Source organism: Camelus ferus, chromosome 12 (assembly GCF_009834535.1).
Source record: "Camelus ferus isolate YT-003-E chromosome 12, BCGSAC_Cfer_1.0, whole genome shotgun sequence".
Taxonomy (NCBI): domain Eukaryota; kingdom Metazoa; phylum Chordata; class Mammalia; order Artiodactyla; family Camelidae; genus Camelus; species Camelus ferus.
Window position 1 is genome coordinate 46,381,572 of NC_045707.1, and position 16,603 is coordinate 46,398,174.

At 34.3% G+C, this 16,603-nt stretch overlaps 1 protein-coding gene across 10 annotated transcripts in view; it reads left to right on the forward strand.

The window, feature by feature from the left end:
* CEP83 (centrosomal protein 83) overlaps positions 1-16,603 on the forward strand; it is a 156,889-nt gene that overhangs the window by 80,582 nt on the left and 59,704 nt on the right. For all 10 annotated transcript variants that reach the window (XR_001365295.2, XR_001365296.2, XR_004324734.1 and 7 more), the window contains exons 4-5: positions 8,036-8,128; positions 9,996-10,127. Coding sequence is in view for 1 of the 10 variants with exons in the window: in XM_006179875.3 (XP_006179937.2) it covers positions 8,036-8,128; positions 9,996-10,127 (225 nt within the window). In the remaining 9 variants the exon portion in view is untranslated. The remainder of the gene's footprint in view (positions 1-8,035; positions 8,129-9,995; positions 10,128-16,603) is intronic.

Sequence of the window (16,603 nt, forward strand, 5' to 3'; positions counted from 1 at the left end):
AGTACAGGCTCTGTGAGGGCAGGAACTTCTTTTTAGTGTGTCTCCAGTGCTCAGGATGACCTTGCAAATATCTGTTAAGTGAATGACATAAATAAATAGAATAAATGAATGAGTCAGAATTGTTCTGTTTGTATATAATATGTTGCACTTCTTGTCTCATATGTACCTAGTGCCTTAGCACCTGAATGAGTCAGAATTGTTCTGTTTGTATATAATATGTTGCACTTCTTGTCTCATATGTACCTAGTGCCTTAGCACCTGAATGAGTCAGAATTGTTCTGTTTGTATATAGTATGTTGCACTTCTTGTCTCATATGTACCTAGCGCCTTAGCACCTTAGAGTTGTTAATCATCTAGTTCTCTTTCATATCTGTTATGAAACATACCAAGATAAGTTGAAGTTCTAACTCCAATAGCTCAGAATGTGACCTTATTTGGAAATAGGATTTTGCCAGTGTAATTAATTAGGTTAAGATGAGGTCATACTGAAGTATGATGGGCCCTTAATCCAGTATGGCTGATGTCCCTAGAAGAAGAGAACAGACTTAGAGACAGAAACACATGGGTGAGGGGTGTGTTGGGGGTAGGGGCGGAAAGAATGCCTTGTGGTGACAGAAGCAGAGACTGAAGTGCTGCATCTGCCAGGGAACACCAGGGATTGCCAGCACATCACTAGAAGCTCGAACAAGGCAAGGGAAGGATTCTTCCGTATGATTTTCAGAGGGAGCATGGCCTAGCTGACAACTTGATTTTGGACTCTAGCTTCCAGAATTGTGAGACAATAAATTTCTGTTTTTTTAGCCACTCAGTTTGTGGTATTTTTCATGGCAAATCTAGAAAACTGGTCACACCATCCAAAGCAGAATTCCCGTTTGGAACATCTGTGGCACAGAGCTCTTCATTCTCTGCGTCAGTGCTTTCAGGGCTAGAGAATATAGTGAACTTGCAGAGTGACCCACCTCCATTTATGGATTGGAGTATGTTAAGCATTTTCTCTCTCATAGTGAAATGAAATCATTCTCCCCGTTAGCCTCCGTTTGGTTCTTGTACTGTTCCTTGGACCTATGTAAAGGAACTTTCGACATTTCTCCATGTGATAACTTCACAGATGTTTGCTTACAGATACAGTTTGTCTGGTAAAGTTTCTGTTTTTCAAGATTAACATGTCTGATTTCTGTGTGATATTTACCTGGAAAAAAATAACTGAAAGAAACAGCTCTACATACATACACATATTGAAGCAATTTAGCTATTTGCTTTAATGGATGCTTGCAATTTGTACAAATTGTAGTTAAGTAAATTCAACAAAGTAAAATCCGGGAGAGATACTTTGATGAAGGTTTTATGAAAGGTGATTATTTTTAAAATACACATGTATTATATTGTCTACATGCAAAATGCCTTTTCTGAGTTAAGATTTAATATCCCTTTGGCTTTTATAGAAATAGCAATATAAAACACATCCATCTGAAGAAGATTTCTGTGTCATTTGTGTAGTGGTAGTGAATAGGAATAATAATAGTGCCTAGCTCATAGGGTGATTGTAAAGATGCAATGAGAATGCATAGAAAGTGTTAGTACAGTGCTTTGATGTGGTGAGTGATTAGAATGTGTTAGCTGTTGTTATTGTATCATCATTATGTAATATACTAGCAAAACCTTTTTTAAAAATACGGGATTTGTTTTATAGATTTCTGACAAAAATTTTTAAAAATTACTTTACCAAAAATGTATGTACTTTCTTTGTGCCAGGCAACAAAAACTATGTAATCCAGTATGTTTCCCATTTATTTATCTAGGAAGCTCAGAGCAAAATTTACTACTCAGTTGGTCGAGTTTTTAAGAATCTCTGGCACTACAATATTTGCCCTCTTAAATTAAAACATTCTTTGGAAAATATTGGTCTATTTTGTATTAATATGATAAATCTTGTAGTGCTAATATGACTTACTTTTATAGATTTAATATAGGTAATGACACATAGACAGTTACATGATAAAGCATTTTTTAAGCTTCTTTTGAGACAAATAGTGGCAGTATTCCATTAGAAGTCTAAGACACAGCATAACTTCCTCCTAAAATGGCGTTGGGATAATCCTCTGATTCTATTCCTTTAGTGTATGTTGGCTTTGAGGGAGAGGGGAGGAAAATAGTTTTTTTATGTGTGCTTGTTTTTAATAAAATTCTTATGAGATAAAAGAGTCTCTAATCATAAGATTTTTTTTGTTATCGGAGACCTCATAAGTCACAAGTCTCCTGTGTAGTTACCAATTCCAGTGTTGTTTTTTCCCTTTGTGTAGATCCGTATTTCCATCAGTATCATTTTCCTACCATCTTAAGATTTTAACATTTCTTATAGTGCAGAAATACTGGTGAGAAATTTTTTCAGCTTTTATAAAAGAAATTATTTAAAGATATTTTTGCTGAGTATTAAATTATAGATTGACAGTTTTTCCCCTAATACTTAAAGATATTGCTCTTTTGTTTCACATATTTGCTGTCATCCTTATCTTTGTTCTGTTTTTGCAGTGTCTTTTTTTCTTGGCAGCTTTTAAGGTTTTTTTTCTTTATTGCAGCTTTTCAGCAATTTGATTGACATGCCTTGGTACTTTTCTTCATGTTCCTGGTGCTTGGGATTTATTGAGCTTCTTGGGTGTCTGGGTTTATACTTTTCATCAAATTTAGAAAATTTTTAGATACTACTTCTCAAAACATTTTTTTTTGCCTCCTATCTCCTTCAGGGAGTCAGCTATTAGGCCACTTAAAGTTCTCCCATAGCTCATTGATGTTCTGTTTATTTTATTTTTATTTATTGTAATGGAGGTACTGGGGATTGAACTCAGGACCTTGTACACATTAGGCATACACTCTACCACTGAGCTGTTGCCCCACCTCATTTGTTCATTTTTAATCTTTTTTGTCTCCTTGTTTCATTTTGGGTGGTTTCTGTTGTCATGTCTTCAAGTTCTTTGATCTTTTCTCCTGCAGTGTCTAATCTGCCATTAATCCAATAGTGCATTTTTCATCCCAGAAATTGTAATATTTTTCCTGAAGTCCAATTTTGGTCTTTCTCATACTTTCCTTATGATGTTGAGTCTTTACTCTAGCTTTATATGGAATTCAGTTATAATTATTTTAATGTTTTTGGTAATTCTAGCATCTGTATCACTTCTGGGTTCGTGTTGATTGGTTTTCTTTCCATATTTACTGTGGGTAGTATTTTCAGGCTTTTCATTCTGGTATATTAAAAAGTTATTCTTGTATTTAAGCTTCAGATGTACAGCAGCATGGTTCAACATCTATATACAGTACAGAGTGATCACCGCCACAAGTCTAGTTACCATCCATCACCATACAGTTGACCCCTTCATCAGTTTTGCCCACCCCCAACCCTCTTCTCCACTGGTAACCACTAATCTTTTCTCTGTATCTGTGTGTTTGTTCATTGGTATGTGTGTATGTTCGATTGCACATATGAATGAAATCGTATTGTATTTGTCTTTCTCCATCTATTTTACTTATTATAAAACCATCAAGGTCCAACCATGTTGTCACAAATGGCAGGATTTCTTTCTTTTATGACTAATATTCCATTGTGTGTATATACCACGTTCTATTTATCCATTCATCCATCACTGGATACTCAGGTTGTTTCCATATCTTGACTATTGTAAATAATGCTGTAGTGAACATAGGGATTTGTATATATTTTTGAATTAGTGTTTTTGTGCTCTTCAGATAAATACTCAGAGGTGTAATTACTGGATCATATGGTGGTTCTATTTTTAATTTTTTGAGGAACCTCTATGCTGTTTTCCGTAGTTGCTTCACCAGTTTACACTCCCATCAGGAGTGCAACAGGATTCCCTTTACTCCATGTTCTCACCAACACTTATTATATGTTGTTCTTTTGATAATTATTGTTTCTGATAGATGTGAGGTGATATCTCAGTGTGGTTTTGATTTTCAATTTCTTGATGATTAGTGATGTTGAGCATCTTTTCATGTGTCTGTGGCTAGTTATATGTCTTCTTTGGAAAAATGCCTAAGACCCTCTGCCCATTTTTAAATTGGGTTGCTTGGGTGTTTTGTTATTGAGTTATATGAGTTCTTTATATATTTTGGATATTAACTTTTATTGGATATATGATTTGCAAATATCTTCTGCCATTTAGTTGGCTGACTTTTGTTTTGACGATGGCTTCCTTTGCTGTGGAGAAGCTTTTAAGTTTGATATAGTTCCATTTGTTTTTGCTTTTGTTTTCCTTTCCTTTGGTGTCTAACCCTGCTAAGACCAGTGTCAATAAGGAAGATACCACCTGTGTTTTCTTCTAGGCTTTTATGATTTCAGATTTTAAATTTCAAGTTTTTAATCCATTTGAAGTTAATTTTGTGTATGCTGTGGAATAGTGGCCTAGTTTTATTCTTTGCATGTAGCTGTCTAGTTTTCCCAACAAAGTTTATTGAAGAGACTGTCCTTTCTCCATTGTATTTCTTTGCTCCTTTGTCATAGACTAATTGTCCATATATCTGTGGGTTATTTCCTGGGCTCTCAGTTCTGTTCCTTTGATCTGTGTATTTGTTTTTGTGCCAGTACCACACTGTTCTGATTTCTATGCCTTTGTTGTGTGGTTTGAAATCAGGGAGTGTGATACCTCCAGCTTTGTTCTTCTTTCTCAAGATTGTTTTGGCTACTTAGGGTCTTTTGTGGTACCATACAGATTTTAGAATTATTTATTCTGGTTCTGTGAAATCTGCCATTGAAATTTTGATAGGGACTTCTTTGAATCTGTAGATTGTTTTGGGTAGTATGGACTTTTTAACAATATTAATTCTTCCAATCCATGAACATAGAGTATCTTTTCATGTTTTTGGTATCTTCCATTTCTTTCATCTGTGTCTTACAGTTTTCACTATGTAGGTTTTTCACCTCCTTGGTTAAATTTTTTCTTAAGTCTTTTATGCCTGTAAATGTTTATTGGATGCTAGGTATTGTAAATTTTACTTTGCTGAGTGCTAAATATTTTTATATTCTGATTAATTTTCTTGGGCTTTGTCTGGGACAGTTACTTGGAAATAGTTTTGACTTTCTGGGGCTTGCTTCTAAGATTTGTTAAGTGGGAGCAGATTGGTGTTTAGTGCTAATAATTTCCCACTACTGAGACCCTTCTGAGTACTCTACTCATAACTCTAAGATGAAGTTTTCATTCTGGCTTTTGGGAAAAGGAACTGTGAACTCTGAGTACTCTTCCCTCTAATCCTTTCAGGTGGCTTTTCGCCTGGCCTCAGGTATTTTCCTTACATGCATGTGCTGATCAGTACTCTGCTGAATGAGTCAAGAGGAACCTTTTGCAGATCTTCATAATTTTCTTTTTTTTGCTACCCTCCTTTCTGTTACTCTGTCTTGTGACTCTAGCCACACTAGTCTCCCTGGATTCTGGGTATCATCTCTACAAGTTAGGGAGTCCATCAGACTCTGCCTGAATATCCCTTCCTTTGCCATGGCCCAGAAGCTTTTGTGAAGTTCACTTCTATGTTTTCTGTTTCTTAGCGAGCTTTGCCACTTCATTATGTCCAGTGTCTTGAAAACTGTTGTTTGATTTTTGTTCAGTCTTTCATTTGTTTCAAGGAGCAGGGTAAAGCTGGTCTCTATTCCAACTGCTGGAATTGGAAGCACTTTTATTTTTGATTAACTTTTAATGATGGAAATCTCAAGTACAAAAGTATAGAGAGTAGTATGATACATCCCCATGTACCTATCACCCAGCATCAATAACTGTCATCTCTGAGCCTGGCTTGTTTTATCTTCGAGTGCTTCCCCTCTGTCTCTCAACCCCTCTGGATTATTTTGAAGCAAATCATATTATCTCACCCCTAAATATTTTACTATATATCTCTATTATATACCAAGACAATCCCTCAAAAGCATAGCCACAGTACTATTTCCAAACCTAACAGTACTTATTTTTTAATACCTCTTAATAGTGCATCTTTGTTCAGATGTCCCTAACTTTATCCTAGTTTTTGCTTGTTTATTATTTTTGAAGTTGGCTTGTTTGAAATAGGATTCAAATAAAATTTACATATTATTCTCTTTTAATTACCACCCATTCTTTCTTTGGCCTCAAAACTATCACAGACTCTTGACATCATAAACCTTATTATACAGGAGCTTTCTATCTGGTTCCTCTGGCTCCGTTCACTGCCTCTTCTTCCCACAGCCACCAATTCTTTCCCACCAAAACTTTTGATTTATCTTGCTTCTTTCTAAAATATACATATGATGCCATTCTTAAGCTTAACAACCTTCAGTGAATAAGCAAGATACACAAAAATGTGTATAGTATGCCTTTCTTTATGTAAAAATTAAAAGTGGTTTATATGCTTATATATCTATGGATTATTTCAAAAAGGATATGTAAGAAACTTAACAGTTGTTGCTTCCTAAGAGGAAAACTGAAGGATGAAGTGAGAAGACTTTGTTTTTTAATGTTATCATTAATTTTGTTAAAATTATTTTATTTATGTGATTATATTTATTTATTTTAAGTAAAACTAGAATTTAAATAAATACTGTTGAATACTGAGTAAATTATAGGAGTGTGAATGTGGTACTCAGGAACCTTCCACTCTGTGGCTCCTACCTCTCTCCCTTTTATTTTCAGCCAGGATGCAGCTCTCCTAGGTGATGTTTGGAAATGGGTCAGCAAGGCCTTGTTTGTCACAATCTAGAGATTGCTGCCAGCATTAACACAGGGACTCAGGATGCTAAATTTCCTATCGTGCTTAGTGTGGCTCCATCTGAAATGCCTTTAGCTCACCTTTGAGAATCATTTTTCTTCCCAGGGGATTTAATAGTTTACTTATTGTTTGGTTTTGTGTTCTACCTAAGCTTTAGTTTTCCCATTCCTTTGTGCCATTCTTTCAGTCCTAAATGTCTTCTGTTTGTCTTTACCTGTCTGGTAAGCCTTTATTGCCAATTTTTGTAGTTATTTGCATGTGTAAGTTATTTTTCATTTGAAAATTTGAAGTTTTTATGGGGAGAGATATAATTCCTGTGAGTTTTTGTGATCCTTAGAAAGTTAAACTGTGTGTGCTTCGTTTCTGTAAAAAGGGGATGATAATGTAGGTACATTCTGGATTGTTCTGGGTATTAAATTAATACATGTAAGGAATTTAGAACGGTGTGTTATGTAGATTGTGGCATGTTGCCCAGTGTTTCATATATAGTAGGCATTCATTCAGTAGAATGTTTGGAATATTTGGAGAATTGATGAATAAATGAATGAATTAAGCTGACTGTTACTCTTAGTTGGTAGAGATTAATGTAAATACAAACTAGAGGGTTTTTTTTTTTCTGACAACTGATACTCATTAACTAATTCATTCAGTAAGTAACTGAGATGTTCCCTGGTGGTCTAGTGGTTAGGATTCGGCGCTCTCAGTAAGTAATTGAGTATTTCCTATGTGCCAGGCAGTAGTGCAAGGTGTTGGGAACACATGGTGAATAAAGGCTATGTGTTCTCTTAAGGAGCTTACATAAATACTTATTACTGAAATATGAGTTCTACAAGAGTATAACAGGGAGGAGTCTAAATTAATTTTGGTGGTCAGAGTAAAAATCTGCTTTTTCTGACTGAAAGTAAGCCTGAAGAATTTCCTATGATATACCAAATTATTACATCTTTATTTTGCTTGCTTTAGAAAATACACTCAACCACTGTATCCAACAAAATAACCTTAGATGCCAACATAGTTATTCCTAACAAAGCAGTAATAATAATAATAATTAGTGATTGCCTTTACCTCATGTGAATGGAATTTTGGACATCTCTGAGAGCCTGAAACTGAGTTTCTTTAAGTATTGTTTCAAATGATAGTTCTATTTATATGATAATTATTGTAAAATTAGGTGTATTTTGAAATTTCTATTAGTTGAATTTATGTCATAATTAGGCTTTAAAATTTGTCTAATTCTTAAATTTACTATTTGTGATATCTTATTTAGAATTGTTTGTGTTTCTCTGTATATTAGGTATTAACTCCACAGAAGTTGGAATTGTTACGAGCCCAAATACAACAAGAACTAGAAACTCCAATGAGAGAACGTTTTAGGAACCTGGATGAAGTAAGTAATTTGTATAGAAGGACTATGCCTTTATCTTCATGTGACTGAGAAAGACTTGTTTAAAAGTATCATTCTCCTGCTGAAAGGCCCTGCTTAGCTTCCCTTCTTACTCAGTGTCCTTATAGTGGCCTCTAAGACTATGCAGGATCAGATCCCATTCCTTCATCCACACTGGCTCCCTTGCTGTTTCTTTGGCACTCCAGAAATGGTGCAGTTCAGTCGTTGCCCTAGTTGTTCCTCCTGCCATGTATCTCTTTGCCAATTTCCTCATCTCTTTTGAGTCTGCTGAAATGTCACCTTCTCAATGAGGCCTGCTTTGACCAACCCTTGTCTCCATTTAATATTGCAACCTAACCTACTGCTCCTTAAACTTTTGGATTCCCATTTACGCAGCTCTACATTTTCTTTTTCTCTAGTATTTATAGTATTGTAATATGCTATATAATATTTATCGTGCTTATTTTAAATTTTTTCTTTTACCACCTCTAGAATGTAAATTGCCTGAGAGGAGGAATCTGTTTTGTTCACTGTTATATTTCAAGTTCCTAAAACACTTTCTAGCATATGACAGGTGCTCAGTTAATACTTGCTGAATGAAAAAATGAATTTCATCCAACCTCAGAAAAGTAAAAATTTGTTTCTCTTCAGATTGAGATCAGTCTCCTCATACGAAATGTTGGTGTAATGTGACTGAATGTTGAGTAAAGGTAATAGGAAAAGATGACAGATGTTGAGTACATTAGGTACTATGCTAGACATTTTATATTTGTTACCTTGTTTAATAAATATACTGGTCCTTATACATACAGATGAATATTGTCCTCTTTGAAATGGACCCCTTTGAAAAGCTGTAGTCTAGTGATGCTGTTTTGCACAAAACAGTTGTGGAATCCCCTTTTATAAATGGCTTCCTGGCTTGATAAAGTCATCTTTTGAATATCCTCCTGGTTAATAACCAAAGCATTATCGTTTAGGAGTAGATTTTATTTTTGGATAGAAACAAAATCACTTAAATGTAAAGTATGTGATCAAGTTAAGTATGTTAACTTAAAAGCATTAAAAAAAAAGAAAAAACTCCAAGTATGTCTCTAATAAAATCAGGAAACCTATTTTCTTGGTTTATAAAGTGACTTAGAAGAGAAATCTTTCAACTTAAGATTCACAGTAAGCTGAGTATTTCCTTGTTAATTTCCAGATGTATGCTGAAATAGTGTCTCCTTCATCTTTCTGCTCTAATGCCTACATTCTTATTGAGATTCAGAGTGCCAGCAACTTTTGTAGTGTTAGGAAGCAGAATTGGAGCATACCAGGAAATTACATGTATTCCTGGTTAGTCAGAAGAGTTGATGCTACATATATTCTTCAGACTGTTGTGTTGAACTATCATTGTAATATTTGATTGAACCTTAAGTTACTGTACTAAATATTCAAACAATCTTTTACCAACTTTGAATTCGTCCTATCTGACATTTAGGGGATTATTTTATATTTTGTTATAGAATTAATTTTTTAAATCTAACTGTATTTTGAAATATGTGCTACGTTCTTAAATATTTTATTAAGTTCAGAGATCAAAAGTTTTGACATGCTATATACCTTTCTTTTATGAGAATCACTGAGGGAATAAGATTAATTGAATGGTAATTTGCTTTATTGGTACCTTCTCAGGGGTGTGCTAATTCTGTTTGGAGGATACTTGTAATGAGAACTTTTCCAAGGTTTATTTATACTTCTGTTAAGCTTATTTTTACTTTTAGAATGACTCAATGTGAAACAATTTATAGTTATTTTTCCAAAAGTGATTTTCGGAGTGAGTATAAATTTCATTTATAAATTTGTGGTAAATTACAATCTTCTTTTAATTTAGGAAGTGGAAAAGTATAGAGCTGGGTATAATAAACTTCGCTATGAACATACATTTCTCAAATCAGAATTTGAACACCAGAAAGAAAAATTTGCACGTATTTTAGAAGAAGAAAAAATAAAATATGAATCAGAGGTGAGTGATTGATTATACTAGTTGATTGTGCTAGTTTAGGTATTAGTCTTCTGGTCAGTAAAATTCTGTGATTATATATTTTTTGTAAATCTCCACTTAGAGTTGATTGTATAATTGTTTTATTAATTACTATTCAAGTGTTTGTCATGATTTTCATCTCCTCTACAGCAACATTTTTCTTGTGAATGTTCTTTTTTGGCTGTTAGATTTTCTTCTTTTCTTCCTTTATTTTGCCCCAATCAGTGGAGATAGACAAAGTGTCTTTCCACCCACAGAGACAGACTTCTCTTTGCAAACACAAGTTTGTCTGTGAGATTCCTTATTTAGCATTATCCCCCTCTAATTCTTGGAACCAAATCATATTCAGGAGAGCTCTGGTTGTAATCCCATGTTCCTTGTTTCCACTGATATAAACAAGGGGTTTATACCTTAGGGTGTGCCTATCTCCCTTGAGATGGTACCCCTCATCATCACTTTGTTCTTTCTGATATCTACAACTGCAACATTGTCCTTTTGCTGCCTACAGCCTACCCCCCTATTCTGTATCAGTTATATTTGGTGGTTTTCTACTCATTTTGTGGTTCATCTCCTAATTTTGCCAAAAATGAGGTTTGTATTTCTTATTTTTTATGTTACTCTTAAGATAATTTTTCAAGATGGAAAGAGAGAAATACCAGTTTTGTACTGCTATATTCAAGTAAGAAATCTAATGCTAGTATAATTTGTTAAAAAAAATAGCTTGGTGTCTTTAGTTATGAGAATCATTCTATGTATAAACACATCTTCATTATATATATTTATTGCATTGTCTTTATTTGAAATTAAGAGTTAATATATACTCTCCTTCCTTTACCATTTACTAGTTAGATCAGACTGATTTATCTGTTAACACACTGTTCCATGATTGATATGTAAGAAGCTAAATGAATTTTGGGTCATTTGAGTCCATTAATAACACAGTACCAGAAAACTATAAGCGTTTGTAATAGTCTTTTTCATTTAAAAATTATTTATGGCTTTAAATGATTTTTTTTCACAGATGATCTCACTTTTATAATAATCAGTGAAATGGGGCAGGAATATCTTATTTTCTTCATTTCAAATGGAGACACTGAAGCACAGGTTAAGTGACTTGCCCAAGGTCTCACAGAAACTCAGCAGCCAAATTAACAGTAGAACTTAGGTACCCCAGCTCTCAACCCACAGTTTTAAGTTTGAAATTACCAATGATTTGAAGTTGCCATACTAATTAGGGGCCATCTAACTGCTATAATTTTGTAGAGATCAGTTAATCTATATTATGTATGATTATGAAAGATTTTAAATCTGTATTATGACACACTTAAAGGAACGGCATATAAAAATTTTCTTGTGGAAAAAAGGAATGATGAAGATTTCTAGCCTAAAATGTAGGTTTAGTATATCGGAGAGTAACTACTGAGGTTAGGGATAGTAGTGTTTTATTTTATACTTTTAAAATCTAATGTTGATATTTATCTGGTAATGATTATTTGTATTCTCTAGTTTCTTAGTTTTACTGCTTTTTTTTTTAAGAATGAAACCTGCTTCTGAAATCTGATGACTATTCTATTTTTCACCCATGAAAGACCAAATGAGAGTCATTAAAATTTTTAAGGTGCCAGTGGTGTCATTAATTTTCTAATTGGAATGTCTTTTGACATTCTTAGAAATCTGAAGATAAATGGCTGGCATAGAAGCCATGATTAGTAAAAGCTAGAAAAGCAAAACTTTCTAATAAGACCCACGTTCTTTCTTTTCTATTTCCCAGTTGATTATGCAGGAGCAATGTTAATTAGTGGATAATTGGGTATCTGCTTTCATTCCATCACTTATCTTTATACTGCTGTTTCTCTATACAATTAAAGTGAAAACTAGTGAGATGATGTAGATCACGCAACAGAAGTAAAACTTCACAGTAAAGCCTACTCTTCCCGTCTATCAGTTTTATGGTTTTAACTGATGTAAAATATATTAGCATGATGCACCAAGAATAATTGGATTTACTTGCATTAATTAAAGACGTACACAATACTTGTACATTTTCACTTCTACAGAGAAATAACTAAATGTTCTTTAGCGTGTTGGTTCTTAGGGGAATACTTGAGGCAGATTTCGTTAGTGTTTTCCTGAGAAGCATTCTAGGAATTCATATGTCCCTCTTGATATTCTGAATTTTTAAAAGTATATGAAAGAAGATATTTTTATGAAAAAGATAACATCATGATTTCTCAGTGCCTTTGGCTATATAAGTACGTATTATGTCTGGGTCTGTATACAGGTGAAATTCTGAAGTTGCATATATAGTTGTTATTCAGAAGAAGTACTATTGTGTTTTCATTTTATTAGGACTCTTAATTTTATATTCTGCAGAGTAATGAAGGACAAGTACAAAGAGTTTTAGGTACAGGTGATTATTCTGGTTGACCAAATGAGTGAAAGAAGGAAAAATAATTCAGTGGAGAGGTTTTCAGTTCTCGAAAGAGGGGCAGTAAGTACAGCATCATGTGAACTGTCAGTGACACAATACAGAATGACAGGTCTCTGAGATTATTCCGTCATGCTTTCCAAACTGGCTGACCTCTGCCGTGGCTTGTCAGGGACTAGTGAGAAGCCAGAGTTCCTATGGCAAAAAGGAGAACTTTTTTGAGTCCCTGTTACCACATGCCGTTTTCTCCCTGTAGCACTGGTAGCGCGAAAGTGATAATGCTTCTGTGTTAGGTCCTTATCCTGACTCATATGTCAGTGAATACCATGAAACATCCCAAAACACTTCCTTTTTGTTCTGGTAGATTCTGAAGTTCTATCCGGAGTGCTGCTTTAAGCCCAGGTGGTTCCTTTATCAAAAATATTCCAAGTTCTCTGACTTGCACCCTTCTCAGATCACTGAGCCACACTGCCATAGGCACAAGTCTCCCAGATTATTCTCTGGGATTGATTTTGGCAACCTTTTAAAAAAGGCTTTGTGAAATTTTACTCATTAAACTTTTTTGTGTGAAGGCAGTTTAGAATATCTCAAAAATGTAACTTTGTGTGCGTAAAATTTTAAATGTTTTAGATATTCACTTAGCATAATATTGGGAACTGACCTCTCTGTGACTCTCTGCATCAGTGTCCTCATCTGTAAAATGGTGTTATCAGCAGTACCTGTCTCAAGAAGTTTTTGTGAGAATTTAATAAATTAGTATCTGTAAAGTGCTTAGATAAGTAACTAGCACATAGTAAGCATTCAACAGATGCTAGCTGCTATTATCATTATTTAAAACTCCACATGCTTAAATTTCTTGAGTAGATGATCTTGTCCTTTACTTTAGCATGCTAGAGTTTTCAGTGTCGGGTCTGCACCCCCCACCTGCACCTCGCTGCCAACATTCTGACTGCTCCACTTTCGGGTACTCTGGGCCGTAGCCTTTTCTGTCAGTCACAGTCAGTTATCTTTACCCCCATGACCAAGGTAACTCTTAGTGCCTGAAAAAGGCATGTTTTATTATCCCTGTTTTCTTGTTCAGTTTGAGTAGGAATTCTTCTAAAGATGCTGAGTGAACATCACCTCATTTTCCAGCAGTTCTTGTATCCCATCCCCTGATCCTTCCATGTCCATGTCTGGGGCAGGTACATAGTCACGGGGAGAAAGCAGTTCTTAGAATTGTCTTTCTCTGACTAGGAGAAAACAAGTCGTATAAGGAAAGGAGATGGTGACTTCTGAAGTGAAATTGAAATAAGAACTTCAAATCTGCAAATAATTTACATGCTCCCTTCTTCTTAGTGTAAATGAATGAGGATGTTTTTGTATTCCATCATTGATAAGGAAAAGTCAATTCAAAAAACATACAGGGAAAAGGGGAAATTTAGAATTAGGAATATTAAAAGATAAGCTAACTTTATTTTATTTTATTTTATTTCTAAGTTGATTTTAAAAACAAAGATGTGGGAACTTGAAACTTCATGTGCAAAATGTTTACCATAATGCCTGACACATAAAATACTCAAATTAATGGTATTAGTGCTGTTAGTACCTGACAGCATTAATCAGAGTACTAGTTTTCATATTAAATATAGCAGATATATTAAAATAGATTTCAGATTTGTAAATGAGAATCTACAGAATTTGAAGTGAAAGAGAGGCAAGATGCAAATTTATATTTAATTTATTGGGAAAAACAGTTTATATATAATTTCTTTGAATTTTGTCAACAATCATAGAAGTTAGATAATTATTATTCCTATTTTATAAGTGAGAAGACACTCATTAATGAGAAAGCACTGAGAAATTGGTTCAAGTTTTGGACAGCCAGTAGGCAGAGGAGCCAAGAATCATATTTAGGTAGTCTGGGGTTTCTCTTCTTGCCAAAGTAGAGTAATATCTAGAAAATAGAACCAGAGGGAGTCTTAACTCATTCTATAAGGACAGTGTTACCTTAATACCTAATCCAAGCAAAGACATTACAAGAAGACTATAGACCAAACTCTCTCCTGAACAAAGATGCAAGAATCCTCAATGAAATATTAGCAAATTGAAATCAACAGGGAGCATAAAAAGAATAATATACCATGAACAAGTCAGATTTATTCCAGGCATGCAAGTCAGTTTCAACATCAGAAAATGAATTAATGTAATTCATCACATCAATAAGCCAAAGAAGAAAAATTATATCTTATCAGTAGATGCAGAAAAGGCTTTTTGATCAAATCCAACACTAATCCTTGATAAGAACTCTCAGCAAAATATGAATAGAGTGAAACTACCTCAACAAAGAACATCTATTAAAAAACCTGCAGCTAACGTCACACTGAATGGTAAAAAGCAAAAAGCTCTCCCACTAAGATCAGGGAACAAGGCGAGGATATCACCCCATACAACTCCTTTTCAACATTGTACTGGAAGTCTTAGCTAATATAATAAGACAAGAAAAGGAAATAAAAGACATACAAATTTGGAAGGGAGAAATAAAACTGTCTTTGCTTGCAGATGTATCATTGTGCAGAAAATCTGAAATACTAAGCTACTGGAACTAGTCAGCTATTACAGTGAAGTTGCAGGAGAAAAAGTTAATATGCAAATGACCATCAGTTTCCTATATAACAATAATGAACAAGTGGAATCTGAAATTAAAAACATTTTTTACATTAGCATACTCCCAATGAAATGCTTAAAAAATATATACAAGATCTATATGAAGATCTGATGAACAAAACTCTGAACATTTGATTAGAAGAATGAATGGAGTGATATTTCATGTTCAGGGAGAGGAAGACTTTATGTTGTCAAGATGTCTGTTCTTCCCAGCTTGGTCTACAGACTCAGTACAATTCCAATCAAAACCCCAGCAAGTTATTTTTTGGATATCAACAAGCTGATTCTAAAGTTTATATAGTGAGGAAAAAGACCTAAAATAGCCAATACAATATTGAAGAAGAACAAAGTTGGAGGACTGACTATAAAGGTACAGTAAGCAAGACAGCATCTGTTGGCAAAAAGAATAGACAAATAGATCACTGGAATAGACCACAGAGTTGAGAAATAGACCCATACAAATACAGTCATCTGGTCTTTGACAGAGGACAAAAGACAACAGAGAAAAATGGTCTTTTAAAAATGATGTTAAAACAACTGGATGTGCATATGCAAAAAAAAAAAAAATCCAGACGCAGACCATACAGCCTTCACAAAAATTAATACAAAACAGATTGTAGACCTAAATGTAAAACTTAAAATTATCAAACTCCTAGAAGATAATGTAGGGAAAAACTTAGATGACCTTGGGTTTGGTGATGACTTAGATATAACATTGAAGACGTGATACATGGAAGAAATAAATTAGATTTCATTGAAATAAATTTGCACCCTGAAAAGACACTCTCAAGAGAATGAGAAGAGAAGCCATAGACTGGGAGAAAATATTTGCTCAAGACACATATGGTAAAGGACTGTTATCCACAATATACAAAGGACTGTTATCTAAAATACACAAAGAACTATGAAACTCAACAATGAGAAAACAATTTGATTTTAAAATGGGCCAACAACCTTAATAGACATCTTACCAAAGAAGAGGTATATGACAATCATATGAAAAGACAATCAACATGTCGTTAGGGAATTACAAATTCAAACAACAGTGAGATACCACTACACAACTGTTAGAGTGGCCAAATCCAAGACACTGACAACACCAGTTGCTGGTGAGGATGTGGTACAACAGGACTTGAATGGTACAGCCTCTTTAGAAGATAGTTTGGCAGTTTATTACAAGACTGAACAGTCTTATTATGTGACCCAGCAATTATACTCTTTGGTATTTACCCCACAGAGTTGAAAACTTATGTTTGCACAACAAACTGCACAGAAATGTTGCTAGCAACTTTATTCCTGATCCCCAAACTTGGAAGCAACCAAGATGCTCTCTAGTAGGTAAATGGTTAAATAAACTGTGGTACATCTGGACGATGATATATTA